General features: G+C 35.6%; 3 protein-coding genes across 4 annotated transcripts; all 3 read right to left on the bottom strand.

The window, feature by feature from the left end:
• Positions 1–790: 790 nt before the first annotated feature.
• Positions 791–1,686, bottom strand: LOC127087053 (acyl-CoA-binding domain-containing protein 1). The gene is made up of 3 exons (XM_051027899.1): positions 1,512–1,686; positions 1,149–1,211; positions 791–999 (listed from the first exon to the last, which is right to left on the bottom strand). The coding sequence occupies exons 1-3, from the start codon at positions 1,669–1,671 to the stop codon at positions 920–922; spliced, it is 303 nt and encodes a 100-aa protein (XP_050883856.1). The 5' UTR covers positions 1,672–1,686; the 3' UTR covers positions 791–919.
• A 561-nt stretch (positions 1,687–2,247) lies between these two features.
• LOC127087052 (26S proteasome non-ATPase regulatory subunit 6 homolog) lies at positions 2,248–3,120 on the bottom strand. Its single transcript, XM_051027898.1, has 4 exons — positions 2,931–3,120; positions 2,735–2,849; positions 2,492–2,582; positions 2,248–2,412 (listed from the first exon to the last, which is right to left on the bottom strand). Exons 1-4 carry the CDS (start codon positions 3,070–3,072, stop codon positions 2,263–2,265), a joined length of 498 nt encoding a protein of 165 aa, XP_050883855.1. The 5' UTR covers positions 3,073–3,120; the 3' UTR covers positions 2,248–2,262.
• A 6,228-nt stretch (positions 3,121–9,348) lies between these two features.
• On the bottom strand, positions 9,349–18,256 carry LOC127087051 (uncharacterized). 2 transcript variants are annotated; one of them, XM_051027896.1, is made up of 19 exons: positions 17,953–18,256; positions 17,096–17,199; positions 16,452–16,538; positions 16,278–16,353; positions 16,104–16,178; positions 15,938–15,991; positions 15,762–15,821; positions 15,563–15,679; positions 15,235–15,329; positions 14,943–15,151; positions 14,677–14,774; positions 14,281–14,384; positions 13,973–14,138; positions 13,697–13,819; positions 13,081–13,163; positions 12,440–12,581; positions 12,251–12,280; positions 12,000–12,070; positions 9,349–10,607 (listed from the first exon to the last, which is right to left on the bottom strand). In XM_051027896.1, exons 1-19 carry the CDS (start codon positions 17,989–17,991, stop codon positions 9,785–9,787), a joined length of 2,556 nt encoding a protein of 851 aa, XP_050883853.1. In that variant the 5' UTR covers positions 17,992–18,256; the 3' UTR covers positions 9,349–9,784. The 2 variants fall into 2 exon arrangements, with proteins under 2 accessions (XP_050883853.1, XP_050883854.1); XM_051027897.1 differs by having other exon boundaries at positions 9,349–10,604.
• Between the last annotated feature and the right edge of the window lie 1,205 nt (positions 18,257–19,461).

Below are 19,461 nucleotides of genomic sequence, written 5' to 3'. Positions count from 1 at the left end.
TGCAACAGAGGTACATGTGAATTTATCTGGTTGTGCTCGTTCCAACACTGGGACAGTTATTACGATTGTGACCTGGCTGACGGCATGAACTATATAATCTAACCATTTTATTCATCGTATCCATTTTGGTTCGAATGCGGGTGTTGTTTGGTCGACCCTTTTTCTTCCTTCGCATAACTTTATTGTGTCAGACGATGTCCCCTTGATATTCTGGCCAGTAATCCTCTTTTGCTACTACTGAAACACTAATTTTATAAACATTTAATAGGCTAGTGACTTTGTAAATGTCAGATAGCAAGTAGGATGGATCCATTTGAACCTTTGAACATGTCGCAATGACATGGGAGCAGGGTGTACGAAAGGCTTGGAACTTTCCGCAGTCGCACCAACCTCTATCTAGTTCGACTCTGTACTGTCCCATCGGCATCACTATGCCAAACAAGGGATTAGACAGCGCTTTTTTTGACATTAGACAGTGCTTAAAAGCGCTGGCTATACTGGCGCTGGTATAGGTCTTAGACAGCGCTTAATTTACTAAAAAAGCGCTGGCATAGGTGGTTAATTCAACAAAATATAGTGTAAAAAAGCGCTGGCATAGGGTGGGCTATACCAGCGCTTTTACAAACCAACTTTTTTTATATTAAATTCAAGATCAAGCAATTAAGATCCAAAGTAGAAATAGTTTTAAGTAAACCACATAGAACATTTCAAGTTTCTAGCCACTGCATCTGTCAACAGACATTTTCAGTAGTTGTGATGAAGTTACCTGACCTCATTGTAACACATGTAATTCAATACAGAACAATTAAGATTATATATTAAAAGTTTTAGATCAAACATCAAACACTGCAACTGTTTTATTTTCAAAATACATAGAAACTTTTAGCATAGAACTAGAAAGCTAGACATGACAATGTTGTTAAGCAGAAAGACCAGCTTCTTCGAGCAGCTGTTTCACCTTAGTGATGTAATCACTCATTGCTTCATCCTTGGATTTTCCTGCAAAATAAATAAATATAATTTTGACTGTTGCATTGAAACTATAGATTGACGATGTCTTAGTGTCGTGTTTGTGTCGGTATTTCATAGCACAAAAGCACCATAACAAAATATTCACACTAAAAACCGAAACTTATAACTTTTTCTACCTTCAACAGCCTTCCATGCATCCCATTTAGCTCTGTCTTTCTGGCTGAAAATCCCAGGACGAGCTGTAAATCATACACAAAATCATGAACAATCATAATCCATAAGCCTTATTGCCTAGGGCATTTCTGTATTAGCCTACTTGAGTTTATCTACCGACATAAACATTAGCGAAACTGTTTAGAAGATCTTATAGAAATAGCTTATGACATGTCCATAAGTTGTTTTCAACTTATAACGGTTTGTTCGGCCTTAAGCTTGTGCCGGCCCTAACCCTCCACTCGTTATTGCAGGAAGGTGACAGTGAGGATTCAAAAGTGGAAATATCGATTTGAAAATGACTTCTTAAATAAAAGAAAACTCACCGGTGGTAACAGGTCCAAGAGTGGCTTGCTTGTACAATCCATAAAGGATAAGCAAGTTTTCATTTGATGGACTCTCTTTTAGAGTCTTGACTTTCGCAGCATGCTCCTCAAAATCCTCCTGCATCACATTAACCAAGTGTGTAATGCTTGAAGTAATCATTTACTTATACTTATAAGCATAATATCAAGCACATGCAGAATTTTGATACTATTTCTATGAAAATGAAAAACATTACATGTTATGTTCATGTTCAGTACAGAGATCAGATTTAACATTCCTGCATAAAATTCAGCAAACAGTTTGAATCACATCATTTGAATAACAGGGTTTTTTCATACTGATAGCATTGAACAATTCCCAGTAACCGATTGCTGATAAAGAACTCCCCCAATTATAGTAAAAAGCAAACAAACCAGACCAGCAGGACTAGCATGCTTATCCCAAATCGTCACATTAATAGCCACCGTGAGAAACTTATTCACAACCCCAGTAACCGTAAAAGCAGTAGCCGAAACCGCTTTTCTCGCAGCAAATCCAAAGAAACTGATAAGCAAACCAAACACACAAGACAAAGAAACCGCAAGAAACGCATTCATCTCAAACAAACTCCCGGTACTCTAATATCCTTTAAGAATAATAGTAATTAGTAAATTCATAACCATGTAATAATGTTGCAAACAGTTAGAAAGCCATCGCTTAAATCAAAAACATAGCAGAGGATATAACTACAGATATATGAGATTCAAATAATTACCTTTTAGCTTTGTCAATACTTTTGGAAATTAGATCAAAATCCATGTCAAAGAAACCAAGCTGCAGCGTATAAAACACCAAGTCCATCTTCTGCCCCACTGCAACAGTCTTGGTTTCTGTTATCTTGAGATGTTCCAGGGCTTTCTCCTAATACATGGGATAGAGTGATGACTTGATTCCAGCAGCATAAAGGAGATGAGCAATCAATTATAAATGCAATGCATACCTTATCCCCAATCCGGATGAAAAACAAGGATTTTGCCAAGTGAGCCTCGCGGACTTCACTCTCACCTAAGTTTTCCTCAGCATCAGCAATCCTAAAATGAGACATTCACATGGACTATACTTAGATGGTAACCCTATTATTGTAAAATTTTCTGCAATTCAAAATCCGAAATTTTCAATTGGGGTTTACAGCACCCAACCCCAAAAATCTCAAGGTAATGAAAAAAGCAAAAGAGAGACTCACTTTTCGTCAAGCTTCTTAAGCTCATCGTCAATTTTAGCACGCATAGAGTCCAAAAGGGTACGATCCATATCCAAAACAGAATCGGCGACTAGGGTTTCGTATAAAGGGACCATATCTGTACAAAACAAAAACACAAAAGGGAATTAGGGTTTATATAGAATAGAAAATAGTTGAAAGAAGAGGGAAAGATTGAAACCATGATCCTTGACGAATGTGAAGACATCCTCCTTGAATCCAACTTTGTCAATGTCTTGAACATCGGGTTGTTTGAGGAGGAAAAGCTTGTCGGCGAGGACGAGTTGTGGCTGCTGAGACTCTTCTCCTTCCGATGATGCCATTGCCGCTTATGCTTCACCGCACGATGCAAATCTAACTCTCTTTACAGGATGCCATTGCCGCTTATTTTAATTTTTTTTTTTAATTTAAAGACTTTAGACAGCGCTTTACCAAAAGCGCTGTCTAAAGTCTATATTTATAAGCGCTTTCTAAAAGCGCTGTCTAAGGGGGGGTCTTAGACAGCGCTTTTAGAAAGCGCTGTCTAAGACCCCCCATTAGACAGCGCTTTTATTATTTTCTTGGAACATTTTCCGTGTTTCTTTTTAATTTTAACCTTAGACAGCGCTTTCTTTTAAAAGCGCTGTCTAAGATGCGCTGTTAAAAGTCATTTTTGGCGTAGTGCATGCCCTTATTGTGATCCACGGACTCGGCAACACTATACCAACCTTTAGTGCGGTCAAACACCGTGACTACATGTGTGTTTGCTTTGGCAGCTTCATGTCTAATGAATTTCATTGAAGCATCACTGAACAACTGTCCAGACTGCAACACTGAACTCCATTTGGAACATCTGCTCTCAAATAGCGCCCCTAGCCTGAAATATGTTTCCTGCACCAAAGCGGTTATAGGTAGGTTACGAATGCCTTTGAAGACAGAGTTCATTGATTCCACAAGATTTGTTGTCATGTGGCCCCAACGTTGACCGTTGTCATATGCCTTAGTCCACTTCTCCAATGGAATACTATTGATCCACCGTACTGCATCTTTGTTTGATAATCTTATTTCTTCACGGTAGTGTTTGAAAGAAGGTTCTGATAATGTGTAACCTGCATTGACAACCTTCTTTCACAACGTATTAGCTTTGATTTCCTGCATGACATTCTGAGCAATATGTCTAATACAGAAGACATACGTCGAAGGAGGATTTTGCCAGCCATTATCAATTTTATTATATGCATTGATGATTGAAGGGTGTCTGTCGGAGATCAAACATAAGTTAGGCTGAGGTGCAACGTGCAATCGGAGATTTCTTAGGGAAAAACTTCATTCCTCAGTAGTCTCCCCTTCAACAAGGGCAAAGGCGATTGGAAAAATATTATTATTTCCATCTTGTGCCACTTCCATCAGTAACGTTCCTTTGTATTTCTCGTACAACCATGTACCATCAATTTGTATAATTGGTTTACAGAAAGAAAAACCTATGATGCATGGTTGATATGCCCAGAAGAGACGGTGGAATATTCCATTTCCAACAGCACACGTCCTGTCTGGTGTATATGCGGGCAACGTTTCCAACTTGACAATAGTCCCTGAAGCATATTGTTTTAGAGCTAACAGGTATTTTGGAAGTGTTTGTAAGATAACTCTCAATTGCCAAACACTTTTCCAACAACTTTTATCCTAGCTATCCATGTCTTCCTATATGATGGAGTGTACTCGTACTCTTCCCTAATATGTGAGATTATTATACTCACCTTTAACGACGGATTGTCAGCATGCATGTGTGAACTGGACCCATGGATCCAATCTCCCAAGACTCGCTCCTCTTTCGGTACGAAGCTGACAACCTAAAAAGGCAGTGCTCATTCGGACAATAAATTTTGTACCTCAATGCGTTAGTTCTGTCAACTCTGAAATCAGCTGATAGTTGCATGTGAAATTTTTTAATGGCTTTTACACATTCCTCTTTTGTGCGAAATGTGTCTCCTTGTTTCAAAGATCCTTGCATTTGCACATAAGGATTGTACCATATATCTTATGAAGGTTCATTCGAACCCAAATTCAACCTTGCCATGTGTTGAGGTGGACAATATACATGACTAAGTGGTATTGGCTCCTCTTCCTCATCAGTGTTCACCATTGAATCAACCATGATTTTGGCTTCTTCTTCTTCATCATCTGGAACATTAACCTCAGCTTGTTCGTCATTAGTTTCATAAAACACTTGTGACTAATCAATGAACTGAGACACTTGTTGTTGATGTGGTAATATATACAACTCTATATAGTTGTACCCAGATTATCCGTGACTGACAAACATATGTTGAACATCGTCATCATCTCGAATCTTCTTCTCATAAAACTTCACCTGGTTTTTTGTAAACCAAACCAGATTTTTACAGATGATTTGGCCCACATTACTGCACTGCAAACCAAACCAGATTTTTACAGATGATTTGGCCCACAATGCATGCGCCCAAGGAATCTCTATGGCAAGGAATCTCACAAGAGAATCTCTGCCCTAATAGTCCAAACACGCGCTCATTCCCTAGGCGCATAAAGTAACCTATGTGCCAAGAGCTAGGGCGCCCCTTCTCTACAAGTACTCCTAGGCGCCAAGAGTAAGGGCGCCTCTTCCTTGCATGTGAGTATTCACGTGCATGTGCCTAAGACTATGGCTACTCTACTTTTGTCATTGCATGCAACCAATCACATGTTGCGTAGGTTGCAAACCCAGTAAGACTCCCTCATCTATAAATAGGATTCAAATCACAATATCAAATCATCTTCAACACTAATCATATATAATATTTCTTTACCACACTCTTTCTCTGCCACACTCAAGCTCTGCAACATCAAATTATGTCTCTGTTGACTATGGGTGATGAACACAGAGGAATACTCGAGAATATCTCGACATTTGTATGTTATCACTCTCTTTTTACTTATTCCATTTTTAAGTCATATACCTTTGTTATCTATGTTTGTATTATATATTACTTCTTCTTATTGTATTTCTTACTTATGTATTATTAGGACCCAAAGCATTTTCGATGTCGTGTACATGAATATGTACCCCACGATCCTTTGATAGAACCATATATTAGAGGATGTGGATTTGGAAATCTCCTCAACATTCTCGTACTCGGTGGACTACAAGTTCATTCTTTCTTTGTTGGAGAGGTGGAGACCCGAGACCCACACATTTCACCTTCCTATCAATGAGTGTACTGTCACACTTGAGGACGTATACATGTTGTTGGGTCTTCGTATAGATGGTAAGGCCGTGAATGGGAGAGTAAACCAGGACAACTTTATCTGCAACGAATTATTGGGTGCCCCTTTGTGTGATGAAACTGAGGAAGAGTCATCCGGTCAAGCAAGGGGACAAGGTATAAATTTAAAATACCTTAAACAATATTATGCGAGTATATTGTCCGAATAATCAATCGAGTACGAGAAAATAATTAAAGTTCGGTGTTATATTATGATTTTATTTGGTAATTTTTTATTTCCAGAAAGTACAGGTAATTCGGTAAATATTATGTATTTACCGTTGTTATGCAACATTAATAAGGTAAGCACATATAGTTGGGGTTCAGCTGTGTTGACTCATCTATATAGTGCAATGTGTAAAACTGCAGAAAAGAATACTTGTACGTTTTTTTCATGTGCGTATTTGCTACAAGCATGGGGTTGGTCAACAATGTCGTCACTCGCCCCGATAAACGAGAACCCATTCATGTTCCTGTTTGCAACAAAGTAAGTCTAAGACTTTATCATTTAATTAATTATATTTTATAATACAATTAACCGTAAATAATATTTTTCAGTTTTTTTTATCTAAGATGGTCAGTAAGGGGGGTGAACTACAATAGGTGTCTGAAACACACTATTGTAGTCTGTCGCAATCTATTGGACCACATTGGGCCTGACGATGTAATACTCCTACACAATTATATTTTAATTTTAAAATACTTATCAAATTATTTATCATCTAATCGTTTCGTATTGTTTTACAGTTTATCTGGAGGCCATATTTGGGTCTTGATCATGATGTGAACCATGACGATGTTGCAGTTTGGACATCAAAGACACTGATTATCTGGTTCACTACTGTGGAAATGCACCAGAGTGACCGGGTCAAACTGAAGTTGGGCATGCAACAACAGATTCCAAAACCTCCCACGTGTTTGGGGAATTGGCATAAAAAAAGAGTTGATGCACAATGGGATTATTCATACTAGAAAGACTTTGCAAAAGAGATGTATCGTTAATGGAGGAATCAACGACAAAGCATCTTAAACGAACCAGACATCCATGGTGCAAGACCGACTTAACAATATATGGCAGGGTTTAGGTCGGTAACAACTCAATAATTTGTGTCTGAGACGCGGTATTTGATGGATCAACGCTAACTAGCTTCGTCATCGTATGCCCCACAACAATTCCCCGTCCAACACCAATGTCAAACCATCCAAACCCAACAACCAACCTCACAACATCAACCTACCACATACGCCTAACAACCAAACACCCAACTTCGCAACTCATTCATGTCATCCACCCAACAACCAAACATACAACGTCGCAATCCATTCATGCCACCCATCCAACCAAGAATCAAACCCTACCCACCAACAACCATACGATTCAACCACAATCGTCTATAGCCCAGATAATTCATATGGATCACTTCATCGTAGCCTCCCACCAATGACCACTCAAACATCCCATCACCAAAACACACAACCATTGTTTAACTATAGTACGCCCCAGGAACCATTGCTTAGTTTCCAAAACGATTCAATGTCCAAATTCGGGCAACTATATGGTCCACAATCCACCCAACCCCATCGACCTAACTACTACGATGACATGGGCACCGAACTCCATTACGGAAGCGTCGTTGGCCAGAGCCCCTCCAAATATTGGGAACAAATGATGACACATATGTCAAATACCGCTGGAACTTCCGTCGGACCTTCACACCAGCCATCATTTGATCAGGTCAACACACAAAGACCCCAAACACCTCAAGAAAATCGTGGAAGACCTCGGAGATAAACTAATGCACTTGGATGTGGAATAGGGGGACGTTTCGATCGGATCGGTCATTAAATTTTTGTCAATCTCATGTAACATTTATTATATCATGAATAAATTTCTTTTTATATTATTTTTTATTATTTGATAAATAAAAAAATAAAAAATAAAAACCATTAAAAATTTTAAAAAAAAATACAAGGGTGTATGCGCCAGATGAATTGACGCATACACCACAAGCACCATGCATGCGCCAGAGGCATTGGCGCCTCCTCATGAGGACTAGTGCATGCGCCAAGGGCATTGACGCCTCCTCATGTGGCTACCAATGCAGACGCCAATGCCTTGAGCACCTCCTCTTGATTTTTAAGAGATGCATTAATTCATCTGTGTGATTATTTTAAAAAAAAATGAAAATTTTATTATTTTGAAATTATCTTTAAAAAAATTGATTATTTAAAAAAAATCAAATATTTTATCGGATTTTTGCCTTAAGTTGTCGCAAAAACAATTCAGATACTACTGAAATATTGATGCTAGATATAACCCGGGTGGGCAGGTGAAATGAAGATTTATAGCTTCAAGTAGTAGGTAACAATCTTGTCCGGTTTTTATTAAAATTCATCTTAAAATTTATGTTTGATTTTTTCAAAATCAAAATATAATTTTCTGATAAATTCTTTGTTTTAGATTTCGTAATTTCTGCCCATGGCAAACATGTTAAACAAGACCCTAAAATAAAAAAAATTGATACCTTCAAATTTGTTGGCACTGGAATTTTCTAAACTAAATTGATTTAAAATGTTAATTCATTTATTAACAATTAATATAAGTGTATAGTATGGTCTAGAATAAACGGATCATACTCAATCAAATTCTAAGATACATTGTGTTTAAATGTTGATGTAAATAGTTTTTATATTGTCAATTAGTATAACCATCAAATCATTAAAAACAATCACTTCTAGTATATCACAATTAAACTCAATCTATAAATGAGATTTTTTATAAGTGTTTAATTTCTATACTCGGTGTTAGAAATTTCACATGTTTTTACTGTCCACGCATATGAATTAGTTTCTACTTAGAAACTATATTATAAAATAACATAAGAAAAATGTTCTTGAACCAATTGAAAGAAAGGCGCACTGAAATTTAGTCAGTTATCTAACTTTCTTTATTTTAACATTTATGTTCCATTCATTTATTTCCTACGTTTGCACCTCTCACAGTAATAAAGATTACAGAAATTTGCGAGGGACCATGTATTTCATGCATAAAACCGTTCCAAACAAACAAATAGAACAAATGTTGCCAACTTCCTTCAAGAAGTTTTGCCACTACCTGGAGTAACATGGATTACAAGAGAATTGATACGAAATCTGATAGGAATTCAATTGAATCTTATACATGTATCATAAATTAAATTTTTGAAAGGAAAAAATCCGCAAGGCTATTTTCTAAGCCAAAGGGTTACCACCACTATTAACAGTCACATTTACAAACAGGTAAGAAATTCAGTACAAAACTACAAAATAAAATAAAATAAAAATGGAGGTACAACCATGACATGAAATGAAAAGATTAAAATTATGTTGGTAAATTATCCCTGACGCATTGTATAAACCAAAGATATGCAGAAATTCAGTTTAGCCATACAAAACATACAAGTCATATAGAACAGGTAGAAATAAACCCTCCACTCCGGCGAACATTTAGCATCAACGTGGAAATGAGCCCAAAACGTAGAGCAGAGCCAATTCGATAAATGTGGGAGACCCCCATAAAATTAAATCACTCACTTACAGGATAAAAGCAAAACTTAGAATAATAAACAAGCTGAATATCTAGTAAGCGTGAAAAGAAATAGGACATAATTGAAACAAAATTATACTGTACATCAGTTTGCTGCATACGCCTCTGCAAACCAAGAATCGCGTCCATTGGTGTTGGCGCCCAATTTTCCATACAGCTAAAAGCATGATTTACCATAATGTTCATCAGTCATCACTCCAGAACAGCAACCTCTTGATCAACCCTCCAGTAATTGGCGTCATTGAATTCCTTCATTCCAGGATTACCGTCTTCTGAATTTTCCTTTTCGGCCGCTTTTGGGGACATGTTTCTTTTCAATGGTCCTGCTTCCCCAACTATCCCCTCTTTCAGAGCCTGTTCCATAGCCTTCTCAGTACCTTCTAATTCTACACCTACAAATTCAACATCCTCCTCAAATAGTGAGGGCACTGCTGCTGATCTTTGAGTTGAGTCGCCAACCCCATCAATCAAATCTTTACTATTTGGTGAACCATTCGAAGAAACAGATTCTGTTTTTGGAGAATTAGAGTTAGGGCTACCTATTTGAGGCTTAGTAGAAGGGTTGCTACCAGACTCATCATGGTCCACAAATGGATTCATGCTTGCACCGGTAACTTGCATATCTGAAGGTTCTCCCCATCCCACCCAATCAGGCAAAGGCCTGTCACCAAAACACTCTTCCTTGTCTGATGCCTCAAATCTGAAGAAACCCATATCATTTGAAGGGCTTGCCTTTTCACTTTCAAAATTCAAAGCACCTCCATTCCCGGAATTGCTACCTGGTAATCCACCAAAGAAGTTTGTGCTAGAGCTAGATGTGTCATTCATGGCATTTTTGCTTTCATCCAATTCTTCATCCTCTCCAACCACTACCTCATCATCACTGTTGTTACCACCATTAGCAGCACCATTCAAGTTTATCTCATCCATCATATCAGATGATGTTGTGCCTCCATTGGCATCACCAATTCTGTCGTCTTGGAATGCAAACCAGTTGGAGTTTGTAAACAGACTACTGAAGAGAAAAAACTGTTATATTTCATATATTTGAGAATCAAATGGTAAGTTAAATACTATACACCAACAGATTTCCATGAAATTTCTGTAACATCCAAACAACAATTAAACATATCAACATGGAGATAGCATGTAACACAGCTACATAATTATTATTTGTTTAAGCAACATTTATGTGCTTCTCGTTAGAACTTTGTCGACAATAATTATATTTCTAAACCGAGTACACCTATCAAATTCACATGTATATCTAAGCATCAATTGAAAACTATACTTCAGTGACTAAATCTATATCTTCCAAACAGACTCATCATGCCCTAATGCTGTCCATTTTTATTGCATAGCCCTACCCATGAAATTAATTTTTGTGAATGATGAATAAGAATAGAACAGGAAGGAATAGTTAGCAAAGTGACAACATGAAGTAGAAAACAGAAGCTGAAATATCTTCAGTGCTAAAAGAAATGTAAGAACGATGTCTACTTCTATAACCGGATGTCAACATTTAAAAAAAAATATATTACTTTCCTGACAGCTATACTGGAAAAGTGGTAATATGATTTGGCCATTAGAGGATCTATAAGCAATTTACAAGTTAACGAAGGATCTATTAGATTACGTTTTCTATTCAATATCTAGTACAAAACCCATTCTTAGAAAACCAGGATCTATTAGATTACGTTTTCTATTCAATATCTAGTACAAAACCCATTCTTACAAAACCATTCTTACAAAACCCATTCTTACAAAACCAGGATCTATTAGTACAACATGAAGTAGAAAACAGAAGCTGAAATATCTTCAGTGCTAAAAGAAATGTAAGAACGATGTCTACTTCTATAACCGGATGTCAACATTTAAAAAAAAATATATTACTTTCCTGACAGCTATACTGGAAAAGTGGTAATATGATTTGGCCATTAGAGGATCTATAAGCAATTTACAAGTTAACGAAGGATCTATTAGATTACGTTTTCTATTCAATATCTAGTACAAAACCCATTCTTAGAAAACCAGGATCTATTAGATTACGTTTTCTATTCAATATCTAGTACAAAACCCATTCTTACAAAACCAGGATCTATTAGATTACGTTTTCTATTCAATATCTAGTACAAAACCCATTCTTACAAAACCCCTACCACTTAACGCAGGTCCATTTTCAATATGGTTGGACCCAAATGATTTCGCCCAATAAGATAACGAGTGTTGAAAAGAATGTTACTTAGAGTGAGTGTTGCAATCTTATATTATTTCACTTATTTATCAAACCCAAGCACCAGTTTACAACTTCTCTTAAAATTAATTAATATTAAACTGACTGATTAATCTATATGACATACTCATTCTAACAAATTAACAAGTTATGTGACAAAATAAACAGACTCACCTCCCTTGATCATCTCCCAGTCTTAGAGACGATATGACTACTTGAGCAGAGTCGTCATCAAAGTAGACATCCTGGATTTCATACAACAGATAAATTTGCCATCAAATTAGTTAACAAAAAGCAAGTCATTGACAGGTGTTTTCTTTGTGAGATAAATTTGACTGTGACTTGATGATGCAAATTCTCAAAAAAATCCTAAAATAAACTAAATGAGTTTAGAAGAGCTACCAAGAATAAACCAAAACTAGTACCTCATCATCTCGATCATGGCTTCCACGTTCCTGCAACAAAGTCAATCAACATATTGGTCCAACATTTAAGTTGTAGTGCTCAGCCCAAAAGGCAAATCACAGAAGCTAACACTTAAAATGTACAGAATTTAAAAAATGCACATACAATATTAGTAATATGCAGAGGGGAAGAGGAGGCCAACTACAAACCTCTTCATTATCCTCATTCCCATAAAGTTTATATCTAAAGGCCTGACTCAAATTATTAGCTAAAGCTGCAACATCATAGTCCCTGTCATGAATGTCGTCGTCATCACTATCCCTCATCCTATCTTGTAAAGCAGTCGGGCGTCTGCACAGGAACAGGAAAAATGAAGAGAAAACAAAACGAGACAAAAATCAAAACAAAGAGATCACAAAACTAAAATGTAAAAGGCTCAACTGATGATTGTGACTTCATTTGAGTTACTAAAATGAAAAAGTGCATGATCCATGTTATAGTTTTTACATCTTTATCATATACACAAGAATACACACCACATGCATATTCATCATTAGCATGCCTATGGTCTTGCATCAATTCAGTCAACAAAAAATAACATTAAAATTAAATCAACTCCTATATATCTCTAATATTATTTAATAAATACCAAGTCCCCAACCCTTGTTGGTCAAGATAACCTGGTCACAAGACCCACTATGTAAAGGTGTGGTCTAGATTTTACAATTGTAGTACTGCAACCAATTCAACACTTCAAACAAAGACTTTACGCACGAGAAAATAAAAAGTCCATCCTCTTTGTTGACTGTTGCTAAGGATTTAGATCAAGATAAATGAGATCAGAGCTTACCCACAAGCCCAACGATTAACATTCTCAACCACATTACGGTTCTGAAGCACAGTGGCTTGCCATTCATTCCACTCACTATTCTCCTGCAGATGTTAAGAACAACAAATTGAAATATATAAGAAAAAATCCGTCCCAATAAGCTCAACATATAAATTCGGCCTCATGGTCCGAGTTTCCTGATTGCAATGCAAGGTTAATTCAACAACCAAAGGCTTTACTATTTATATGTAAAATAACTCATCTGTTTTTTACTACATGTTTGCTTGTCCAAAATTTAATATATGAAATAATCGAGATAAAAAAACAGCATGCGAAGAATGTTCACACGAGACACCAAAAGCTTGAGAAGGTGTAAAGCGTGAACTATGATGTTAATGTCATTTTTAATTAAAAAACTACTAAGGTGTGTTATGCATATCAGGAAGGATGTTAATAACAAGAGATACTGCCAGCTTATTTCAAACAAATCTTTATGCAAATTTAAAATTTTCTAAGCAGATTGGTTGAGGATAGCAATTCAAAGCATAATTCACATATTTTAATAAATTTATGTCAATAGTGAAAAATAACTGAATCACGAAATTTTCATGAACCTATATTCTAATGCACAGCTAACCTGAAGACATGTAAGTATGTGGCTTCGGCTGTGTGTCAAGTGAACAAGTTTGTTAACAATTCGAGTAATATGGCCAATGTTTCCTGCCCGTGGTGCCTGTTTTCCGGTAGCAGGTACAGTTGGCTGAAAAATAACACAAGTTGATTGAATTGGTTCCGGTATACTTAATGGCAGTGTAGAAATGAAACACTGAACCATACATATCATTTATAAAAATATAGGAAAATCTAATGACCATGACAACATCCAATTTATCAGTTTGAAGCATCCATGTACCAGATTTCTGTCGGAAGAGAGAACAGAATGTTTATCTGCTTGGATAATCCTTCCAATTAAATCACAATCTCGCAGAAGATGATTAACAATGGCATCAGTTTTACTCTCCAAACATGATAATGCAATACTTTCAACATGGTGGTGTAATGAATTATTATATGGATACCTGCAGAAGCAGAACACAGAATAGTTTTAAAAAAAAAAGTAGCATGTTATCAGTAAAAATAAGCAATATCCAGAAGACATCATGGTTTTCTTGGAATATCCATAAGTCTGTCAAATAAAATATAAAAAAAATATTTGCTTACTCGAAAAAAAGATCAATAACTCGTTGAATGGTTCCTGAGTTGACCATTTCTTTTTCTGCAGCCTCATTTCCGGTTTTTAAGAGGACTGCAATGAACTCGACAATCTGGAAGGAAAAAATTGCACAGCTCAGAAATAAGAGGCAGACAATTCACAGTAATAACCAAGACAAAGAGAAACTAACCTACTCCAAGATAAGAAACTAGTCCTAAGAAACAACCCGAGATATTCTACATAATATTAAGATTTTATAAAAGATATTCTTATCATCTAATGATTTTTATTGAATTTGCAAACAATAATATATATCACAAAAAGATGTTTAAAACCACGGACTACACAAGGTGGGTACCATAGCAACTACCCTACAGTTGATGGGGGGAACCGTTAAAACTAACCTTTAATCTATGCTTCCCAAGTGGAGGTCTCAATTCTCCATATGTTGTTGGCAAAACTTTCTCATCAGATGACACATTCAAAAGTATTAGCAAGTCACCTGTAGAAAGGAAAGCCATGAAGATGTGATTTGGATAACGAACTTGATAGTTTACGTACCATAACATTTGAAATAACAGGTTTTATGACTAAATTGAAACCTTGGATGATGAGCATATAAACTATTAACAGCAGAAATAAATAAAATAAAACATTAATTCCATCTTACTGAGTTTAGGGAGCATTGCACCAATAGTCTCTGGATTTACAGGAATATGTGGCTCATACATGTGTTGACTTCGGAATGAATGAAAAAGAGGAGACGGTACATTAGACCTTTTCGGGTCCAACAAAGAAATACACACGGAAAGTGAGTTCACAAGGCTAGACTTTGATTGTGAATCTTCCAATGCATAGCCCAAAATTTTTGCAACAAAACTGCATGTTTAGAAAAAGTATAAATATAACAATTATTTAACAGATACATATCAAAAGAAAAACCATGAAATCCCAATGCAAACCTTGGGCTTGATAATTTAATTGCTAGAGTAGATGAGGCATTTCGTGTTATTGTACATAATGTTTCAGCTGCATTGGCATTAACTTCAGCGGGACACTGGTTTAAATAGGGAAGAAGAAAGTTGTAAGATAATTCGCAGGGAAAAAAACAAGGCAGTAAAGAGCCTATATAATTCAAACACGTGCAAATAAAGGGCATATGCATCATGCAGCTAAAATATGTCCGTGTGGCATCCAGTTAAGTGCAAATGCGTTGTTATCATATAGTTAACAATAACATGTAAAATCTGGCTCAGAAAAACATAAAGCTGGATAATATGCTTCACTTACAGATGGACTTAATTTATCAACAATCATCTCAAGCAGGTTGCTCTCGGCCAACCATTGCATCACATCAATAAAATTGGGATACACATGGTCATCGGCGCCTACTAATCGAACCAAAACCTGTGCAATGAACAAATCTCAGAATCAATTCTTACCGATCCAAGGTACTGTTATAATTCAGAACGGAAAGGTAAAAGTTTACCTCCATAATGGATGTGATTCCAATCAAATCAACCAATTGGCGAAAAACATTCTGATGGGCCTGCAAATAGTAACATACATTGTGATGGATGAGTTTTTCTTTCTCCATAAAACCGAAAATGTCAAATACAATAAGCAATATAGAATTGAACTGTATGAGTGCATTTTTTAACTTGCCTGAACATAATTCATAAGCGACACTGTCTTTCGAATCATTAGGCAAACAACAACCTGTAAAATGACATAGAAAACAGCATCAAGTAGATGATATTAATATAATCAGATAAGCAATGTAGACAAAAATAACATGCAAACTAAAGCTCCAGTTTTATCCAACATATACCTTGCTAAAGTAGCCAGCCAACAAGGCACTGTGGGAACGATTAGGCTCCAAAAAGGAGAATAATAAGTTCATCAGCTGAAATTACAAGGATAATAAAAGGAAATCAATACAAGCAAGGCATAAGTATCCAGCCTCAATCACAAAAAAGAGTCAGAAACAGAGTGAAGTATAAACCTCTTCTTCATCCACCAAAGTCTTCAAGATGACATCAATTTCACATGTAAAAATCTCGCAGGCAATGAATGGAAACCTAAATTGCAGTCAAATAATCAGATGGTAGCAAAAAAAATTGAAATGCTTAATTAAAGTTCTTTCACAGAAAAAAAAAATAATGTTACAACTGCATACTTGAAGGTCCGTTTACTTTCAGCATCCTGTGGTGGTTCTTCGATAATGTAGCGTAGCAATTGCTCCACCTGAGCTGGATCTCTCAAACTAAAAGGGGGGAAAATAGCAAATTATCAATTATTTTTGTTAAATCCTCTTTCAGATTGCCTATCCATTTAGTGCTTTGTGTATTTATTCAACTCCAGCTATCACCAAATATATAGTCCTCGAAATTATAAGAGCAGAGCAGTTTAGTTCCTCCAATTTACAAAATGTAATTCCTTAAATTAAATAAAGTCAGTCAATTTAGTCCTTCGCCAAAAATATTTCTTTAGTGAACATCCATTGAAATCAAGGAAAGACTTAACAAATTGACTTGAACCATCACTTGATGCATCAAGACAAACATAGAACCTTCAAAACAATGACGTTAAATTTGGAACAGGACTAAATTGACTGACGTTCAATTTAAGGAACAAAATTGCTATTTCGGAAATTTGAGAAACTAAATATACCGACGCATACAATTTCAAGGAATAAAATGTTGATTCACTTGAAAGAAAATGCACAAAACTGTGAGACTTGTTAGGAAAACGAATAAAACTCTTGATTGAAATTAAATGAAAACGAATAAAACTCTTGGTTGAAATTAAATGAAAACATACAAATTGATAAGACGACTGTTTAAGGCCTTGCATTCTTGGATTACTTCCTCTTCATCCAGAAGCTCTTCTAAAGTGAAATTATCCTTGTCTAATATAGCCTCCACCTGCACAACACAAGCAACGTAAAAAAACAAAAACACTTCAACATCAACAAAAAGAGGAAACATTGAAATAAGAAAATAAGCTAAGCAACTTATGAGCTACTTGACATGACATTTAAGACATTAATTCTCAATTAAGTTATCCTCATAGACTTTCAGACATTAGTTTCAACGCGCTCAATCATAAAATTCCATTCCTAACTTACATCGTTAATGAGAAGTGCAAAATCACAAACACTGACATCTTAAAATAGAATCAACCTATTATCATAAATCAAAATTCAGGCAAGAACTACATAGCCCTAAACCGAAACGGCGATTTCACAATTTTCAAATGGAAATTCAAACACAAGTTAAAGCTGCTCGATATACACCTTACAATTGTAATATCCCATTAAATACAACACGTTAAAGTATCCGTTACTGAAAAACCAATACAAAAAAGCTAAATTACAGAAGCAAAACAAAATCAATTAATTCGCTAAAGTGGATCAATAATTCCCAATTGAGATCCCTCTTATCATAACGAATTCACCAATAAGTTGCTATAACACAGTTTAAAAAACCTAGAACCTGTAAGGTCGATCCAAACAACAGAAATTAAGATAATTACATGACGCAATAAACACAATAAACACAATTAGCATAATTAGGAATAAATGAGATTGATTCAAATAGGGAAAGTAAGTAAGTGGAGGCAAAATAATTGAAGTAACGGAATTAAAGTGAAAAAGCAAGGAGGAACGAGAAACTCACAGGGGAGGAAGCAGAAAGAGAGGCGAGTTTCCAAAACATGTGGGAGGTAGAAGAAGACGAAGGTTGGTGGATCTGGGAAATCTAGGTCAAGCTGAAGGAGGTGCTGCTGTAAACCCTAATTTCGTGGAGGGAGAGATCGAAAAGAAGCGAGACCGTGAAGATCGATTGAGAGAGAGAAAATGAAAACGAAAATGAAAATGAAAATGAAAAGCACCAAAATTAAATTTAACTTGTTAAATCGGAAAAACGCTAAAGTACAAACGATATACTCCGGAATTGCCACACAAACACTGCCTATCCCACGTTTCGTAATAATGCTATTATATTGCTCTTTACATCTCATCATTTTTTTTAATCATATGAGTTGAAAATTGAAAAATTATACAAAATTTATTAAATGTTTTTATTTTTTATTGATTTTCTTTAGTTATTCAATGTTAATCATTGTGATGAACAATTAGTAATTTGATGTTGATGTATATATATGTACACTGTTGATTTGATAGTAGGATTAGAATTTAGTTAAAACTACATTAATACTATAAAGTTACATTTCTTAAGAGACTTTTCCTTTGTTAGTAATAAAGTTTAATATGAGATCTCATAAGTATCACTCTCTAATTTATTATAAAAATAAGCATATATTATCATATTATTTATTTGTCCCGAGCTATTTATTACTTTAAAATATTAAGATGATTTTTGTTATTGTTTCAATAACATACTTTATTTATTGAAATATAAACCATTTGAAATAATTAAAGTATAAACTACACAAACCATATTCAATATGTTGTCTCTTTTCATTATTTTTTTATGGGATCTTTGATAAAAAAAATTATGATAGAGTATTGAAATTTAGGTGTGTTTTTTTAAGTGATACCGGAAGGGTTAAGAAAATTATGGGTATATGGATCGGATAAATCCGACGAATTAGACAAATTAATCCAAAAATTAATGAGGTCGGATATACGGTGAACATGATTTTTAAAATTAATTTATTGTCTAAATAAGAAAATTAATATCCATTATTCTTTCATTTATGTCATATGAAAAATTGCATCTTGCTTCCTTTTATGCTTTTACGCGTCATTTCAACTACATCCTTTCATTATGGCATTCCTATTTTATTTTCCATTTATTTTAGCCTACAATTTTACATTCCCTTATATGTAAAATTTGTGAACCAACTTTCGCACTTTGCACAAATCAAAAAGACTTTTCCATATACCTAGGTGGACAGCAAATGAAAAAGATTGGTTAGTTCAAAGACATTAATATCTTCATCGCTTCACTTGCATTGGAGGAAAGACATTGAAGTTGCGGTACCATGTTGTCTTACTCGTCAATCGGGTTCACTGCTCCACGCCTCCAAATCGCCGATTCAAAACACCATTGTCACTTCGCCGCACATGTAAGCATCGAAAATCAAAACACCAATGTCACTCCATCATACGTGTATTCATCATAATGTACCAAATTCAACTTCCCTAATAAAAAATGGTATGT

Source organism: Lathyrus oleraceus, chromosome 5 (assembly GCF_024323335.1).
Source record: "Lathyrus oleraceus cultivar Zhongwan6 chromosome 5, CAAS_Psat_ZW6_1.0, whole genome shotgun sequence".
NCBI classification, from domain to species: domain Eukaryota; kingdom Viridiplantae; phylum Streptophyta; class Magnoliopsida; order Fabales; family Fabaceae; genus Lathyrus; species Lathyrus oleraceus.
This window is presented reverse-complemented; position numbering and strand designations above follow the sequence as displayed.